At 42.3% G+C, this 19,240-nt stretch overlaps 1 protein-coding gene across 2 annotated transcripts in view; it reads left to right on the forward strand.

Annotated features, from left to right (window-relative positions):
• The window catches only part of PCED1B (PC-esterase domain containing 1B), a 17,467-nt gene extending 5,717 nt beyond the window's left edge, over positions 1-11,750 (forward strand). Inside the window, exons 1-2 of one of the 2 annotated variants that reach the window (XM_006168571.3) lie at positions 919-2,361; positions 10,107-11,749. In XM_006168571.3, coding sequence (XP_006168633.1) covers positions 10,163-11,473 — 1,311 coding nt within the window. In that variant the 5' untranslated portion in view covers positions 919-2,361; positions 10,107-10,162 and the 3' untranslated portion in view covers positions 11,474-11,749. Of the gene's footprint in view, positions 1-918; positions 2,362-10,106 lie in introns of those variants that run through there. The other variant, XM_027768313.1, reaches the window with a different exon arrangement.
• Positions 11,751-19,240: the final 7,490 nt, after the last annotated feature.

Below are 19,240 nucleotides of genomic sequence, written 5' to 3' on the forward strand. Positions count from 1 at the left end.
AAAAAAAAAAAAAAAGCCCAATGTAGAGAGCAAGAGAGACTCCATATTTGAAACTTGAAGTCTGACTTGTTTGAGAGTAACTTGACCTCCACTCTCCTGGATGCCTGTTTACTCTACATGCAAATAAATCACACAGGTCCACCCTGGACAAGGAACAGAGTTTGTTCTTTTGATGATAAATAAAAAAAAAAAAAGCATAAAGGGACACTCCTGCCATCAGTACGTTGCTCTCAGTGTGTTTACTCTCAGAGTGTCTCTAGACCACATTGAAACCCTCCCATTTGCAGCATCATCCTGAGATGGGAGCCATCTTCTGAGACTGCCTTGCAGAATGGAATGGTGTCAGGACTGGACTCTGTCACAGGACTCTGAATGTTCCCTGAGGCTTGAGACTTTGTTCATTTTTTCTCTGTCTTCCAGTTAACTATCTTGTGTGTGGTATGCTTAATGTTAATTACATGAGCTAGTATACAAATAAAACGTACCTGACAGTAGTTCTTTGATGAATAGAAGCTGAATCCTAGTATCTGTATTTGTGTGTGGAAATTTGGTTTTCAGTTTGTCTGTAGTTCAGACTATCAAGCCAGAAACTGCACCTTACCCATTGGCTGCTCGATTGCTGATTTGCATTGGTTTAAATCGCAAACAAATAAAATCCAATGTTGTAGAAAGACACAAATCACATGCAGTATTTTTTCTCCTGCTTGGGAGACCCTAGATGAAATTGGTCATTGTGTTCAGCTCCCCAAAAAGATATTGCAATATCTTCTCTAAAATATATTTTCAAAAAATTATATATACATATATTATGTGTGTATATGTGTGTGTGTATCTCTCTCTCTCTCTCTCTCTCTCTTTTTTTTTTTGGCCAAGAAATAGAAGTAGTTGAACAGACTTATATTCAGGCAGTTATTTAAAATTTTTGATGTCCCGGGAACAGTAGAAACAACCACACTCATGGAAAAAATCAAATTAATTTGATTCACGCATTTCAGAAATGGTTTGTTTCCCCAGCCAGCATTTTAAGCGAAATTATAAAGGGAGCTCCCTGAAAATGCATGGTGAGAAAATGCTACCATCATTCCCATTAATGATCAATATTTACCTTTAGGAAGATTGTTTAAAGGTCAAGAGAGAATTATGTCAGGAATTCAGCCTCAGCTTGATGGGGGGTTAATGGATGCCTAGAGAATTTGGAACTGAAAGAGGCCTATGTAGACTTGCTCCTTGCCCTGCCCCCCATTCCCTGGACCTTTACTCCACCACCTGACTCCCTCTGGAACTCGGGAGACAGGCCTGGGCTGGGGAAAAAGATAAGAGCTAAATGCATTGAGCACTTAAAAATGTGGCAGCCTCGTGCTAATAACTTCGGGTTCATGTAACCTTCACTTGTAAAGACTCCTTGGCAAAATTATTCCCATTCTGTTGATGTAGATTCTTTAGAACAGAGCAGTTACTTAATCAGCATGACTCTCTGGGGCCAGTAAGCGGTGGAGCAGGATGTAAACCCGCGGGGCTGACTCCAGGGCCCTAGGCTTTATGGCTTCAATCTGAGTTCATCTGCATGCAAATGGTCATTGATAAGGAACTAGTCCATTGTTGCCTCCCAAACTGGGACTCTTGGGAGGGAGGTATACTGTTAATAATTATGTGGGGAAAATAAACGTAGATCAGAATTGTCTGGGGCAAAGACATATGACGAGCTAGTAGCCCAACACTCTGAGCGTGGATGGACATATGAGGATAAGAATGAAGAAGGGAAGAGGAGCTGATACGTGGGCCTTGAGAAAGACCAGCATCTAGGGAATTGCCAGAGAAAAGGGAAATCTGTAAAGGTTCTGGGGAAAGGCAGGATCCAGGTCCCAAGCACAGGGACTCCAGAGCAGAATTTCTCAGAGGGGAGCAGCCCACAGAGCCCCAGTCCCCGGACTTGGGAATGCTGCTGACGCCCAAGGTCAAGAAGTGGCCGTTGAAAGGAGCAACAAAAAAATAAATCATTAGTGATTTACTGACAAGCATTTCTTTGGTGTGTGGAGTTGGAAGCCAATTTAAAGTAAAATGAGGAGTGAGTGGGAGGTGAGGACCGGGACACAGCCAGCGCAAACAACTCTTTGTAAATGTGGCCTTGAAGCAGAGGCGAAAGATAGGACAGTCCTGGAGGTGGAGTCAAAGAAGTTTCCTTTCTTTTTTAAAACAAGAAAGTAGAATGTGTTAATGCTGAAAGAAGGAGCCAACCCCAGGAGAGTAAAGGAACCCAGAAAGCGTAATGATCAGCTCCCAGAGGAATATCCTGCAGGAAAGTCCCTGAGGATGTGAGAGGACCGGCCACTTGAGTGGAGAGACTAACTTTACCCCAAGGAGGTACACATCTGCCTTCGCGGGAGGGTGGAAAGGGGGTACGGTGGCTTTGTAGGTTTGAGGAAGGAGTCAGCTTGGAGGTTCCGTCTGCAGGCTGGCGTTTTCTCTCGAATCGGAGTGGGAAGGGCTTGCTCTGCAAGAGATTTAAAGGGGCCGGATGTCTGGCCGGCTCTGTTCCAGGCCCTGGCTAAATGAGATCTCTTTTCCTCTGAACTTTATCCAGTGAGATAGGTAATGCTAACCCCGTTTTACAGAAGAGGAAGCTGTCTCAAATCAGGGCACAACTAGCCCCCCACGAGCGCACAGCTGTCTAGGTAGAGAGAGTCCGCATCTTGGCTTTGCGTTCTCATGGAAGTGAAAGCCAGGCTACCACCCACCGGAATCTTCTCATTTGTAGTAGAGGGGTGATAGATAGGGTGATAGCAAATGCAGCTTAAATAATGGTTCAAGACTGTAATGTAAAATGTGTGCTAGTCACTAACTGTACGTGATAGAAGTCAAGTGTTTGTTTTTATAAATTGCTTTGATTTTTAATTTTAGAGGATTCTTTCGTAAAACAAGTCTAAAAAAATTGAATAAATAGTCCATAATTTATGTTTTGTTTTTTTATAAAAATAAGTTCTGTGCATGTCAAGTAGTTTGAAACTCTACTTCATAAAAGAATGTCTCCTGAATTTCTATAGTTCATAAAACGTTTATAGTAGACTACTATAGGAAAAATATGCTGCCTTAAGAATTTTTAAAGTTGGTACTCAAAATATTTGAAATTCTTATGTTGATCTTTTATTTCAAAAGTATAAAAATTTAAGTTTGTGGCCTGGGAGGGAGCACTCGAGTGTAAATTGAACAGGCCCTCAGTGATTCCTGCCTCCGTAATGGAAACTTGGATACTTTTGATGATTATTGCTCTAGTTTCAGTTTTTGATTTATATGACATGCCTTAGATTTTAATTGTGTTAAGATTATCTGAGTAACCAAGCTAGAAGCAGGGGTTGTGAGGTGTGATTTCATGACCCAGGGATTGGGTAGAAGAACCTTGATAGCTGTGAGGAAAGGTGAGTCCAATTTGCCAAATGACAGCTGTCGCAATCTTCAGATAGACACAGTATTCTCTAAATTTATACAGAATTAATTAATGGCTGTAGAGCTGAGGCCTATTTAAGAAGTCACTAGTCATGGGGGATTAGATTTGGTCTTTCCAACGACTCTAGCGATTATTTTCACACTGCACTAACTTGCCATAATCGTACAGTTCCTTTCTGTATTTTTTCATTTGTTCTTTTCATCAATCTTGCATTATTTCGCCCCTGGTGTTTTGTTTGTTTGTTTGTTTGCTAGAGGGAGCATGTGCTCTTCAGGAAAGAGGAGACAACAGCTCCCATGAGGCATGGTCACACTGAAATCCCTTCTCCTCCATCACTTCCTGTTTTTGGGATTTGGGGTATGCACACACACATACCCAGCATGTTTCTCAGGCTTCCAGGTCAGAACTTGAATTTCGAGGTCAGCCGTGTTTGATCTGGCGAGTTTAAGCACCAGGCTACAGAGACAGTCCTCCCCCACTTTGGTTTGGTATGCAGGATGGATTTTAACCAACTTAACCAAATCAAAAGATGAATCTTGAGAATCTTCAACCCATAGGACATTATGTTTTCCCGAAAAGAAATTAAAATTATTTGCTTTTCTTTCTTCTTTTAAAAGTTTAGATGGCATACAACGTAATTTTTGACAAATTTAATTAAAATTAGAAAATCAAGCAAATGCGTAGACGTAGAGGTGAGTTTATGCAAAAATAATTATTTTCTTATCTGTACATTCATTCCATTAAATTTTAAGGGGATTTGAGAAAGCTTAAAATATTGGCTTAGCCCCCCAAAATGCAGTTAGAAAGAAATGAACTATTTATATTCCCAGTACAATGTCAGCTTAAGACAGTCATATGCAAGAAATTTCTAAAGTAAGTTACCAGTTCTTCTACAAGCAATCATAACAGCATCCTAATTGTTAGTGACTATCTCTATGATTTAAGACTTCTCTGCAGGGTATCTGGAGCAACTGGTTTATTTCAATGTCATTCTCCCTATAACCAAACATAAATAAGAAAAGAAATTAGCTTAATTACTACAAAAAAATGATGAATGCAAAATAAACGTAACATGTTTGGATTGTGATACTTACAAAGCAAAAGTAAATGATTTATGGTTTATAATAACTCATAGTTATGAATATTTTTAAAAAATCAGTTTTCCCCAATGAGAGAAATACAAGCAAGATGCTTGAAAGTAATAGATCGTAGTAGGAACCATTTGAAACCCAAATTTTACTTCAAAAAGTGAAAAAAACTAAACCTACTCATAATTTGTGGAGTCATCATGAAACTTAAAAAAAAAAAAAAGTTTGGTAGCAGATTGGGATAGTGGTCCAAATACCTTACTTGGGGCCAGCAGGTGGTGTGGTAGTTGAGGCAATGGACTCCCACATGACTGACCGCGGTTCAAGTCCCAGACTGGGTAGCTTGCTTTCTCTTTCTTTCCCTCTCACCATGTGTCTCTCTCTGGTCAGTTTAAAGAATAATAACAAGAAATAAAATTTAATAAATATTTCTTTAAAAAAAGAAAAGACAAGACAAAAAATACTTTCCTTGTTCTCCAGACATCAATTGTAGCAGTCGACTTCTTGGAGACCTGTTTTTATGTGTCCATTTTTTACCTCTCTATCTGAGAAAAAAAGGTTGCCTTTTTATATCTGCCCCTTGCACCAAGCACAATTCCAGGATCTTAGTGATCCTTATTAAATGAATGAATGAAACTATAAAATATCAGCAGCTACCAAACTAATCAGTGAAATTTAGCCAAACTAATTAATGAGTTTGTTGCAAAGAACCTAGCCACCAATCTGATTGTTCTCAAATGCTTTTCTTGGTTTCAGTTTTATACATTAAAAAAACTCTGAAAGTTAAAATGATCAGCTTTTAAAAAAGTCAGAAAAAATTTAAATCTTCAAATGATTTTCCTCTACTCACCCCCCCCCCTAAAAGAATCATTTAGCATGAATGATTCTGTCCCACAGTGATACCTTGAGGGTGTCAGATTTTGTTAATCCTGTTAGAGCTTTGATAAGTTCTTTTTCAAGAATCTCATGAGTTTTCTTTCAGTTTCAGCTTCTAATTGGAATGCTTCTTACTGGTCATTTTCCCTTTTCTTATCTTCTTTTTTTTTTCCTTCTGAGAAATTTTAATTATATGTGACAAAGCTTAAGGCAAAATGGTGCTAATTAAATCTATCAAGATATTTAAAAATAAGCGATAATCCATAAACCACTAAAAACATCAACCACAAGGATATTGATTGTCCAAGTTCAGGAGTTCCTGTAGACAGATTATGTTTCATATTGAACTAGTCGTTGAGCTTGCAAACATTTATGATCTGTGCTACCTTTGTGACTGCGGTGGCCCCTGAGGGGAGGTGCTGCGTTGCCCTCTCCCTTCTTTGATATCTTCTAGTCACAGTTGTCTATTCAGTTGGAGAAGAGCACTAACACATTTTCAGGTGGAGGGTTAATTCAGTTCACTGATTAGGGAGGACGTCCTGAAACACTGAAGCTGGGACTCTGCAGAATTTCATTTGGTTTGTTCTAAAGCCTCGGTCTTCAGACTTTGTCATGGCTCTTGCCTTAGAACAGACCATCCATCTCTAGGCACAGACAAAGTAGATGAGTGTTTGCCCCAAGACGGGCTTTGGAGTAAATTATAGCTCCATCATATCCATATCCTTCCCTATAAGTTGGAAATAATGAGAATTATCTCAGAAATAGGTGTATGTTTGGAAAGCACCTGGCATTTAATAGCCATTCGATAGACGTTAATTTTGTTTTATTCAAAATCTTTCCCTTGCATCTTCTCATCTGATCTTCATAAAATCCTGCTAGACAAACAGTACAAATACTGGAATCCCTCTTTTACAGATGATTAGTCTGGTGTTCAGAAAATAATAACTAACTTTTTTTTTTTAAAGGTTTTTCTCTACAGAGCGTGAGTATTTGCCAGAGACAGAGAGCAAGAGAGAAATAACTCTCCCAAAGAGGATGGCCACACTGCAACCCCCTCTCTTCCATTCTGCCCATGGGATTATTGGGCATGCACACACACACACACACACACACGTGCCTGGCATGTTTCTCAAGCCGCTGGGTCCAGGACTCAAACCACACTCAGATGGACATATGGTATCCAGCACCCTAACTTCCACACCACCTGCTGGCCCAATAATAACTAAATTTTAACAGCATTTACCACTTGTCAGGGATTAGTGTAAACACTTCACATTTGATCCTCACGTCAAATCTATGAAGTGGTACTAATAGTCCAATTTTACAGATGAAGAAAATTAAGGCTCATAGAAAGGTAAAATAATTTGCCCAAGGTCCAAAGAGCTAGCAAATTGAAGAGTTGGGATCCAAACCCAAACAGTATGGCTCCAAAAGTAATGCTCTTCATTGTTTTATGCCCACAGGTTTTAGGTACACAATGGACATGAATTCAGGTCCGTCTGAGTCTGTGGCACTTTATACCCTGAGAAGGAATACACTAGACCATTTAAACAAAGTACCACTGAAGCCGAGACAACACTAGGTTATCAGATCTACCAACCTTTGGGAGAGAGCATAGAATATGACCAGAGTGCCGGCCCAGGCAGGGTTCATGATTAGAGAGGGGGTGGCACGGGAGCCCTGGAAACACAATAAGAAAGGGTTTCCTTCTTATGTTTAGCACCTTGGAGATTTGGGTGTGGGGATACTGTTTCCAAAGACTGAAGGTCCATTCCATGGCCCTTAGTACTCTCTACTTTGTATCACATTATCCCTGGGGAGTTCTGATTTGCTCCTTGAAGGCAAGCCTACATCTTACTCATTTTTATACTTCTCATGTGGAATACATAGTCAGCACTTAGTAAATGAGTTAGATGAATAAATGACTCTAAATAAGTGAACATGCTTGAGTCTCAGAGATCCAACGTTTTCATTAATTTTGTTTTATTTTGTTGCACCACATGAGCTGATTTTTTTTTCTTTTTCTTTTTTAATTTTAGAGGGCTTGTGTGTTTGCTAGACATTGAGAGAGAAAGTGTAAAAGCATCCTCCCTAAAGGGGATGGTCATGCTGCAATCCCTTCTCCGTTTCTCCTTTTGGGATTTGGGACATGCATGTGCACATGTCCAGTATGTAACTTAAGTTGTCGGGTCTGGAACTCAAACGGCACAATCAGCCATGTGAGATCCACTGCCTTAATCATTAAGCCAGCAATGGGCCCAAGCTAATCCTATTTTTATTTATTTATTTATGTATTTATTTTTAAAGAAATTTTTGCTATAGGGTGCATGTGCTTGCTGGAGAGACAGATAGAGACAGAGGGACAGAAAGCTAGAAATCCCCCCTCCCCCTAGGGAGGATGGCCACACCACAGTCCCTTCTCTTCCATTCTCTCAGAACTTTGAGTATGCACACACCCGCATCCCACGTGAGTTTTAAGCCACTGGGTCTGGACTCAACCTGTGGTCTTCTACGTGGGAGTCCAGCAACATAACCATTATGCCATCTGCTTGTCCCACTAATCTTATTTTTCAACTTGTTTTTTTCCTGATAGCAAAAACATTTTCATGATCCCTTGGGGGAAGATAAGTCAATATTCTTAACAATTTTCTTGTGGAAATGCTTAATATTCATATCTTAATTTTTGTACTTAAAACAATACAGCTTTTAAAAATTAAATGGATAATTTAATAGTAGCTGTCCACCCACACCTATTAAATGTTTACTGATGTATAAAATCTTAGAAACATCAAGCCACTATGGGTTTTAGTGGTTTTCGTGTAAGGCGTAAGTGGATGCCATGGTTCCTCCCCCACCCGCCCCATTTGGCATGTGTTAGCAGTACTACAGCATGCTTCTACCTGTTAGTCCCCAGTGGACATGAGTACTGAACGGCAGTTTGGAATAAACTTAACCTGTAGTTTTGAAACTTCCAACCTTTCATCTAATGTGTTGGAGAGGAAAAACTATTTTCTTTACTCAGGTTGACTACCCAGGGGTATGCAAATTAACAAAATACAGATTAACAAGAGAAAAGGTAGCAATTTTTATTAATATTTACATGCGAGGAACACACAGGAAATGAAACTCCAGTGGTTAGACTTGGGGGCCTACACACCATTTTAAAACAGAAAGAGGGTTTGGGCTTCAAGAGCTGATAAATCATGGCGAGGTAACTGGGAAGTAAGGGGGAATTAAAGGAAGGTAAGAACTATTGCAGTATGGGCTGTTTATGTAACATGGTGTCCTCAGTCTTGCTGTCATGAAGGAAGAGGTGGGAAACCTGATGAGTAGCTGTAAGAAATTTAGTAGTGAGAGCTGTTTTTCTCTCCTTGGTTGGGGACGGTTGTCACCTTCCTCAAAGGGAAATGTATACCTAATTTCAGGCAGATAAGGGGAGGGTAGAGACTACTTCTTGCATTTGTCCATACTCAGTTGCTGTCAGCTCAAAATAACCTTTAGACCAAAGTGCAAGATAATCCTTATGCCAAAGTGCATAAAGACATAACAGCTCAAATACATTCAAATGATTTCCAGTTTTATCTTGAATTCTAGTTTTGTCCTACTGGTAAGAAATAAGTACTTCTTTGTTGAATAAATGTGTCCGTGTTTTCTGACTTAGCACACGTACTACTCTTCCTTTATGCTACCTGCTGCATTTCTTTTCATTCTTTTTAAATTAGAGAAAGCGTTAACGGCCAGCCCATGGTGTAGTAGTTAAGGCAGCTGGAGTCCACACGGCCAACTGCGAGAAACACACTTGTGGCCGCATGCCCAAAATGCCAAATAGGAGGAGAAATAGAGGGGAAGAGATTGGGGCATGATTGTGCCCCATGAGGGGGTGGTTTTTTGCTTTCTTGCTTTCTCTCCCTCTCTGTCTCTGTTGAGTACATGTGCCCTCTGGCAAAAATTTTTAAAAAATAGAAGAAGAAGAAAGAAAAGGCAATATAAAATGATAGCATATATTTACCAAGAAAAGGCAGAGGAGAGGAATTATCCATAATACTATTCTAGTTTTTGTTCCTGGTGTGTTTTTCGAGCCTCCAGATCTGAGATTCAAACCACACAGTCGACCATGTGGGATCCAGCTCCCTAAACCCTAGGCCATGGGGCCAGTCCCATAATCTTACTCTACTAAAGCTATGTTTTTTTACCTTTTTCTTTTCAATGTTATTTCCACATATCCTTTTTATCTAGTCTTGGTGCTACAGGCACATGTGGGGTGTAACCTCAACTTGATACCATAAACACTATTCCATGTTCTTGCTTATTCAGTTCTCATTATTTAACAGCTATTACGTTTGCCTAACCATCCCCCCATCGTCAGATAGCTGGGCTGCCTTTAGGCTGTTGGGGCATGCTGGTAGCACCTCCAGCCCAGGGAGGATAGGTGGAGGTGAGCTCCTCTCTGCCCCCCCAAGTGGAGCTTGAGTCTCCAAGAACAACAGTGGTCAGTTCAGAGGTCAAGTCCCAGGACCTAAGCTGCTGCCAGACCAAGGCCACGTGGTGGCTCCTGTCTCCCTTCCCCTTCTCCCCGTCTCCAAGCTCAAACACTCCTTACTGTCAGAGCTCACAGCCCTATCCCCTCCCGGGTGCCTTCCCCCACTGCCAGCCCTGCCCAGGGTTGAGCCCCTCCCAGTTGCTCTCTCCTTCTGTCCTAGCACTCCACAGACCCACCTGTGCAAAGGACTGCGCTAGGCCTGGAGCCCTGGGTGTCATGATCCACTTGCTGGCTTCCGAAGTCCGGCAGCTGCTCCACAACAAGTTCGTGATCATCCTGGGGGACTCTGTGCACAGGGCGGTGTACAAGGACCTGGTGCTCTTGCTGCAGAAGGACTGCTTGCTCTCTCCCAGCCAACTCAAGGCCACGGGTGAGCTGAGCTTCGAACAGGACGAACTGATGGAGGGAGGCCAAAAGGGTGTCATGCACAATGGCATCAACTACCGCGAGGTCCGCGAGTTCTGCTCCGACCACCATCTGGTGCGCTTCTACTTTATCACGCGAGCATACTCCGAATACCTTGAGGCTGTCTTGGAAAAGTTGCAGTCAGGCGAGCCCCCTGACGTGGTCATCATGAACTCTTGCCTCTGGGATGTGTCCAGGTATGGTAAGGACTTCTGGGGGACATACCTGGAGAACCTGGAGACTCTGTTTGGGCGCCTGGGCCAGGTGCTGCCCGCGTCTTGCCTCCTGGTGTGGAACACAGCCATGCCCGTCGGTGACGTAATCCGCGGACGTTTCAAACTGCCCAAGCACCTGCCCACAGCCGCGGCCCTGAAAGCTGCGGTGGTGGAAGCCAACTTCTACAGCTTTGCCGAGGCAAAGAAACACGGCTTCGACGTGCTGGACTTGCACTTCCACTTCCGCCACGCCAGGCAGCACCTGCAGCAAGACGGGGTGCACTGGGATGAGCGCGCGCATCGCCACCTCTCCCAGCTGCTGCTGGCCCACGTGGCCGACGCCTGGAACGTGGAGCTGCCCCACCGCTCCTCCGTGGGCAGGTGGATCAAGTATGGCCCTGAAAGGGACCATCCCGGCCAGAGAGGGAAGGGGCAGTCTTGGGCGAGTAGAGACAAGCCGGCCTTACTTCAGTCCCCACCTGTACCTGCTCCCAGGACCCGCCCCCTGCTCCCATCCCCATCAGGGTCCTGGCGCCTACCCTTACCCCCTCCACCATTGCTGCCCCCACAGCCTCCTTTTCTCCCTCCCCAGGTGGTGCCCCCACTCCCGCTCTGTCCCCCAGATTCCTATTTCTCCTCAGACCGCACTTTCCAGTCAGATCAATTCTATTTCCATTCGGATGGCCCCTCACCCACCCAGACAGGGTTTTCCTTCCAAGCCGATTTTATGGGTGGTCCTCAGCTGCCTGTGCCATGCTTCCCCGCACCCTTGTATCTGCAGCAGACCCCCGTGGTCCACAGGGGGTTTCCCCGGCCCCCTCCTCGTGGCCCCTATGCGCTCTGGAGACGGCGCCCCAGACCGTCGAAGAGTCGGCCACCAACTGGCCCAGAACCGAGGCCTCAGTAGGCTGAACCAGGCCCTTTCCTTCCCTGGATGCTCTTGTCATGGCCCAAGCAGACTGACCTTGGCAACTCCAGCCTTCTTTGTTCATTGCTGTTACTAGTAAAGACAGGGAAGAACTAAGTGACCTCTTACTGACTGTCCTCTCTTCCTCACTTGCTGGGATTGAGCAAGCATTGCATTACTCCTGCCTCTCCATTCCTTCCATTATCTTTGCCTTTTTGTAAGAATAAAGTTGAATAAATAAACTGTATTACAAAAGTACTTGTGGGTTTTGGGTGTGTCCATATTTTAATTTTATTTATTCATTCATTTATTTTTAATTTGACCATAGACACAGAGTGAGAGAGAGGGAAAGTGAGAAAGCAGCCACTGGGTCCAGGACTCAAACTGTGGTCAGCCATGTGGGAGTGTCCAGCACCTTAACCACCACACTACCTGCTGGTCTCGGAGGTGTCCATATTTAAGGGATGCTTCAACTTTTTGTTAATAAATCCTGTAAATGCAAGGAGAGTATAGGCTGAGTGAATGCTTACAGCATCTGTTTGTGGTCTAGGGACCAGCAGGTGGCATAATGGTTATATCACTGAACTCCCACATAGTCAGTTGTTGGCTTGAGTCCTAGACTCAGTGGCTTAAAACTTATGCTGGGTACGTGGGCATGTGTGCCCAAAATCCCAAGAGGAGAATGGTGAAGGGATTGGATTGCAGCATGATCATCCCCCCTGGGGGTTGATTTCTGGTGTTCTGTCTCTCTGTGAGCACACATACCCTTTGGCAAAAATCTCTCTTAAAAAAAAAAATAGGTAGTCTAAAATCATTCTGAGGATTTTCATACAATGAATCTAATTTCCCACAAATTAGGCAGAAGAACTATAACTTTTTGTGATCGTATCTTCCAGAGATTCTCAAAGAATCTTTGGATTTCAGAGCTGAAAAAAACTAAAGATCTGACATGTAACTAACACTTACAAACACGGAAACTGAGGCCAAGGAAGATGAGTGATTTATACTATGACACAGACAATAACTCCTCCACTGGCCTTTTGTAGTTTACAGCGGTTAACTTCCAAACCATAGGACCAAGACAGAAAAGCCTACCAAACAAGTCTCACCATGGAAGCGATGGCAAAACCTAAACCCCTATCGCGCTATACCTGGAAGTCTACGGGTTAAATGTACAATTAATTATGTATGTAAACTATAGTGAATAGCTGTTTATGATGTAATGTTTCTTTGGATAGTCCTGGTTTTTGGACTTGAGAAAATTAGGGAAAAATACACTGTATTCAGTGACAAGGCAACTCATGTATTACGGAATAAAACTACAAGGTGGAAGAGGCCATCCAGTGCATGATTCCTTCTGTCAACTCTACGGATGTCTGTGACCATCTATTTTGTAGGAATGTTATCATAATCGAGACTTTAAATGCTACGTCCTTTGCCACATTGGACTAATGAAATGTAAATACTTAGATAAAATAATCAAAAATCATGTGACTCAAATTACCTGAATGATGAGATATTTTTGTCCAATTGAGTTGGCGGGTTTATAGGTCTCCATCCCTAAATTTGATGCAGGTAAGGAAATGTTATCTGGCAAAAATGAACTTCAAAAAACCACATGAAATAAATGACATTATATATCTACAGAAGAGATGCATAGCAGCTTTTAATCAACTAAAAAAAAAAAAAAATCAGGCAGTTATGCATGACAGAGAAGTGGAGAAGGGCCCTTTCTCCTGTCTTTTTTTCGTACTCTCTGAACAGCATGTGCATCATCTGGCAATAAAAGAGAAAAAAAAAAAAAAAAAACATAAGATTGCTAGAGACTAGGGCCTTGGGACCAGCAGTTAGCATGATGGTTATGTCGCTGGACTCCCACATAGTTGGCCACGGTTCGCGTCCTGGACCTGGTGGCTTAAAACTCACGCCGGACGCATGTGTGTGCATGCGTGCCCAGGATCCAGAGAGGAGAATGGAGAAGGGATCCTGGCGTGGCCATCCCCCCTGGCGGGGTGATTTCTCGCTTTCAGTCTCTCTGTCTGGTGAGCACACGCACCCTATAGTGAAAACCTCTCCAAAAAAAAAAAAAAAAAAAAAAAACATAGGGCCTTTAGGGTTTGGTTTTGCCTTCTCCTCCATTCTCTAGGGATCTTGGGCACGCACGCACATGCGCCTGGCAAGAGTTTAAGCCACCGAGTCCGGGACTCGAACCATGGCCGACTACATGAGAGTCCAGCAACATAGCCATTACACTAACTGCTGGTCTCTAGGCTTTTTTTTTTTTTTAATTGCCAGAGGACACATGAACTCATGAGAGAGAGAGCGCGCGAGAAAGCCCCTCACAATAGGGCATGGTTACACCGCAATTCTTTTTCCTCCATTTCTCCATCCTGTCAGAATTTTGGACATGTGCTTGGCATATTTTTCAAGTCACTGAAACTGGGATTCAAACTAAGTTCAGTCTTGTGGAATCCAGCTCTCTATCATGCTGAGCTGCTGCACTGTGGGGCTGGCACATTTTACTTACCTTTGTGTCTCAAATCCTGGTATAACACTTGGCATTTAGTTCTGAATTGTGTTTCTTGAATGACTCAGGAGTAAATGAAAGGGTTGCTCATGTGCTCATGACGAGGCTGCAGGTCGAGTCTCTGAGAGGCCACAGAAAGTATTTGATCTTTGCAGCACATCTGAAGCATACAGCTAACCATGATGATGACCTTTGAGGACCCTAGAAAAATGGTACGTACAAGTCAGAATTTGCCAGAATCTACCAAAGTAGTTGGTAGATCAGCTCTTGAATGACCTTTAAGTAATTTCCCATCCTTTGTCCAGAATCTTCCTGCCAGAGCCCTCCCTTACTGGCACCAGACATCCACAGATAGTAAGATAGCTTACTTACCACTGTGATAAAGTAAAAGTGGGAAGTAAGCTACTCAAAGTACTCACCGGTTGCATGACCCTACCTACCCCTTCACCCCTCCCATATAAATATATCATGCCTCCTTGGTGGAGTGAGCTGAAGCACCTTTGGCTTCAAACCCCTGGGTGCTCTTTCTCTCAATAAACTTACCTTTTTCTCTTAAGATGGTGCCTCCTGAGTCTTACTCCAAACCCTAACAGTAGTCAGGAAAGAGGGGACCTATTTAGCCAGTGTAAATATTCTAATCCCGTGGAGATGAATGCAGCAGACTATGGGATTTGGTAGCACTGGCCAAGATGAGTCAGTTACCTTCATTCTGGTTTCACATTTCCCAAGCAACACCAAACAACATCCAGCTGATCTGATTAAACGGACACATCTAATGCTTCTATTTCCATGAACAGGCTGTAAATTTGTGTTCTGATCTATAACTTTCTCCTGTGATTTAGGTTAGTGGGTATTAGTCCTCCTTAATCTGATAATGCCTGATGAACCAAGAATGAATTCTTAGATGCACAGTGCTGAGAACCACCCTGAATCAGTCATAACCACTATACTGTCTATTAAAGTGTGTCAACCACTCAGCAGTTCCGTGTCTCACACACTGGTGAGAGTGCACGTCGCCCGGGACAGGGACGATTTTTTTTTCACAGGTATATTAATTTTCTGTGGCTTCTGTGGAAAAATAACAAACTTGGTGACTTAAGGCAGCACAGACTTATTCTCTTACAGTGCTGGAAGTCAGAAGTATGAAATCCACCACAAAATAAATCCTTACCACAGTGTGTGTCCTGCACTCCCTACATGGTCAACCTCTGCCTGCCCCTGCAATGCTACCTTCTGGTACTCTTCATTACTCTATGTTTTTGATCACGTTAGACTTCTGTTCATACGTCATGTCAAGCTCTTTTATAACTTGGGTCTTTTTGCACTTACTATTCCCTTTGCCTGGGATGGTCTATGTCCCCTACTTCTGGTTCTGTGAATGTCTAACTTCATCTCTCCATCCTCACCCTCTAAGTCACTTCCCAAGAGGCCTTCCTGAAGTGCTATGATCTATGTAGTACATCGGTTCCTTTGGGTTGCTTACCCCATTCCACCTTAGCTTTGGGAGTTGCTGGTTAGCTTCCCTAACTCAGATGAAAGCGGAATGAGTCTTGTTTGCTATTAAATTACCAATGCCTACTAGCACAGCGCCTAGCAAAGTGTTCATATATATTTTCTTCTCTTCAATGTTAAAGGATTTAATTAAGTCACATTGTGTTAACAACTAAGAGTAAAATTGGTATTAAAATGAGCAGCATTTGACTACTTTTCTTGGGAAAATGTCTTTGGAACTCTCACATAACTTTACCTAAGTCACCCTGGGTGGCTGGCCCCTGCCCCTGTTCCCCAGGGTAAGAGCCTAATAACACATTCAGTGGATACCTGCATTTAATTTCATATGTGTCCTGACCTTTGTTTTCCAGGCTAGTCCTTTCTTCTTTGCCCATCTTTGCTATTGTCACCTTGCTCTTTAAATCAGGAAGCCTAGCCATGCAATCAAGCTATTGTCTGGTAAAAAAAAAAAACAAAGTAAATTGACAAGGGAAATTCTTTATTGTTGAGACTTAGATTGTGGGGTTGATTGTGGGGTTTTTTTGGCTTCTTTTCCAGCCTCTAGAAAAAACAGCACTCAGAGCTTCTTATGTTTTCTGAAAAAAAGGGGGCGAAGAGAGTAAAATTAATGATAAAATGGAGCCTATAGGTGGCATGGTGGCAAGGGGCACTGAACTCCCACATGGCTGACCATGGTTCGAGTCCTGGACCTAGCGGCTTGCTTTCTTACTTTCTCTCTCTCTTTCTTTCTCTCTCACTCTGTCCCTCTCAAGTCAAATTAAAATATAAATAAATTAATTAAATAAAATAAAGTTAAATAAAGTAATTATTTTAAAAATAAATGATAAAACTGACATTTCTTTTTTTAAAAGAATTATTTACTTATTTCTTTTTATCATCATTATTTAATTTTCTATAGAGCACATGGACTTACTAGATAGAGAAAGTGAGAAAGCAAGCCACCAGGTCTGGGACTTGAACCGCTGTCAGCCATGTGGGAGTCTAGTGCTTTAACCACCATGCCACTCACTGGCCCCAAAACTGACATTTTCTAAGCAGCATATATTTCTCACACAATTCTACAAGAATATGCCAAAAGCTACAACTTTTAAAACTATGTGTTCCATGAGTGCAAAAACAACAACAACAACAACAAAACCAAACCAGCATTTGAGAAAAAGGTGGAACCTCACTTCCCACTGTAGGACAGCCCCAGCCCCTCTCCAGTAGCCAGCACAGAGCTCTTACTCTTGCTGCCGGGAAGTGCATTCTTTCACTTTAAGAACCAGCACTGTACAAAGCGGCAACTCTGTCTCTGGGACCGCTTTATGCTCACAAATTCAACAAAGGTAAGTTTTGGCAAAGGTCAGTTTTTTGAAAACTTAGACCATTAAGACTCAAGTCAGAGGAATGATTCATCATTGCTTTAGACTATTGTGTTTGCTTTTATGAACTCTAGAAACAATATATTTATTCTCACAACATCAAAAAAGGCCTTGTCACTTCCAGAGTAAGACTCAGGGGATGTCACCTCAAGAAAAAAGGGAAGTTTATTGAGAGAAAGAGTACTCAGGGGTGTGAAGCCAGTGGTACCTCAGCCTGCCTGCCAGGAGGGAGGAGGTTCCTTTTCAAGGCAATCAGGCTATCCTGAGAGACTGTATGTGCGACTGATGTGCAGGGGAGTGAGGCACAGTGGGACAAACACACATGAAACATTTGGTGGGTCTTTTTGATCCATCTCTAGGGAGTTAGTCCTCCCAGTACTGGCTTTGGGTCTCTATCTGCTACTCTCTGGGTCAGTGTGGCCTTGTTGTAGCGTCGCCTGGAGTGTGGACTCTTGCCAAGACCAATTCTGCAGAAGTTCTGCCTTGGTTCCTTGTCAGGCCTGGAGCAATACCAAACGGTGCTCAGAGGAGTTTTACTGTGTGGGACCTCACACACCTCTCCCACCACATGCTAAATTTATACATATAATTATTTTTCCTCAAGATTTTACTCATTAAACCTGGTGGAGATGAACCTGCAGATAGAAGATCAGTGATCTTGGTACTGAAGATGTGTATATAGCTGAGTGGGACAGTTACTATCAATGTTAAAAGTGGCAAAATACTTAATGCATAGTCATCTCCCTTTAGGGTTCATACCTTTCCTAATTAACCAATAAATATTTACACTTCACAGTGAGTGTATTTATGTATGTATGTGAATTGGCAAATGGTATACTGGTCTCATTAAATTACTGGCAACACGTATTTAAGAACTCAATGACAAAATGTTTATTTTGTATTAGAAACTATATACCTTGAATTTTCATGGCTAGCAATAAAATTTAGATAAGAAAGACATATTAAGTAAGAGTGTTCAAAGAAATTGCTTCTAAGAATGTTTCACTAAGTAATTCCTTAGTATCATAATTTTCAAGACTTTCCACTGAAATACCCCAATGGTGAAGGACTTTGAAGCTATAAGGTCCATCTGTGGCAGCCTACCTCAAGGGTTAAATTTATTCCAAGCCTCATTTTAAATACTAACTGAAGTTCTGTGTTCACGTCATACAGTATTGCTTTATAAACAATAACAGTGTCCTTTGAAACATTGAGTAAAACCAGTACCTCCGCATACAGTGGGATTCAGGGTCCCAGTACGTAAAGTGGGGATGAAGCCCTTACCTCATAGGACTGTAATGGAGAACTGCATTCATATTTATAAAGTCCCCCTCCGCATGCAGTGGGATTCAGGGTCCTAGTACTTTAGTAAAGTGGGGATGAAGCCCTTACCTCATAGGACTGTAATGGAGAACTGCATTCATATTTATAAAGTCCCAGAACTATGATGGGCACACAGCACTATAAAAATATTTGTTGAATAAAATGAAAAATTTGTTCCCAGTTCATTGTATTTTAGCTACCACCATGGCACTTGTATTAGCTAGCACCATGGAATCACCTACCATGGTATTTGCAATCCAGTTTGAGTGTGATTTCAACATTTAAAGATACAATTATGGTTGAAGTAGGAGCAAGATGAAGAATAGGTTATGTATTTGGACTATGAAAAGAGATTGAAGAACAAAAGGAAGTGGCACAAAGCCAGGGACGCTGGCCCAGAGGAGCTGGAGTAGCCCAGTTGTAGTCAGTGTAGTCATTTGACACACTTTAAAGAGCAGTCCACAGGCCAGGTGCCAGGCACTAAGAAATGTGGAAACTACAAACAGTGGTTGAGGTGATGTGACAGGGCATTTTTTAGACCACTTCTGTCACAATCACCTAAGGGGCTGATTAAAAATAAAGAATGGGCCTGACCTAGAATATATTGGTTAAGCACTGTGAGGAGGAAACCAGATTCCACATGGCTGACCTTGGTTCTAGTCCTGTCTCCAGGGCCTTGAAAAACACACAGGGTGCATGTACTTGCATGCCCAGGATCCCAACAAGAAGGAAGAATGGAGGAAAAGGGATTGAAGCATGACCAAATTCCAGTAGGGATCTCTCTCTCTCTTGCATGCCCTCTGGCATTATAAAAATACTAGTAAGTAAGAATGAAGACTATGTAGCCCCACCCTGGATGTGCACAATCTGAATTGCCAGGACAGCCTAGACCAACTCCAGTTCCTTAGGTAACCAGAATATGAAAGCTACTGTTGGAAGGGCTGGTGCTCACCATTAATGCCTTTTTCCCCTTATAAAGATACATTTCATTTATATTTTAAAAATAAAATCTGTTTACTATGTCAGAATGGCTTAGAATTT

The sequence above is a fragment of the Tupaia chinensis genome, unplaced genomic scaffold, assembly GCF_000334495.1.
Source record: "Tupaia chinensis unplaced genomic scaffold, TupChi_1.0 Scaffold145870_1, whole genome shotgun sequence".
Lineage (NCBI taxonomy): Eukaryota > Metazoa > Chordata > Mammalia > Scandentia > Tupaiidae > Tupaia > Tupaia belangeri.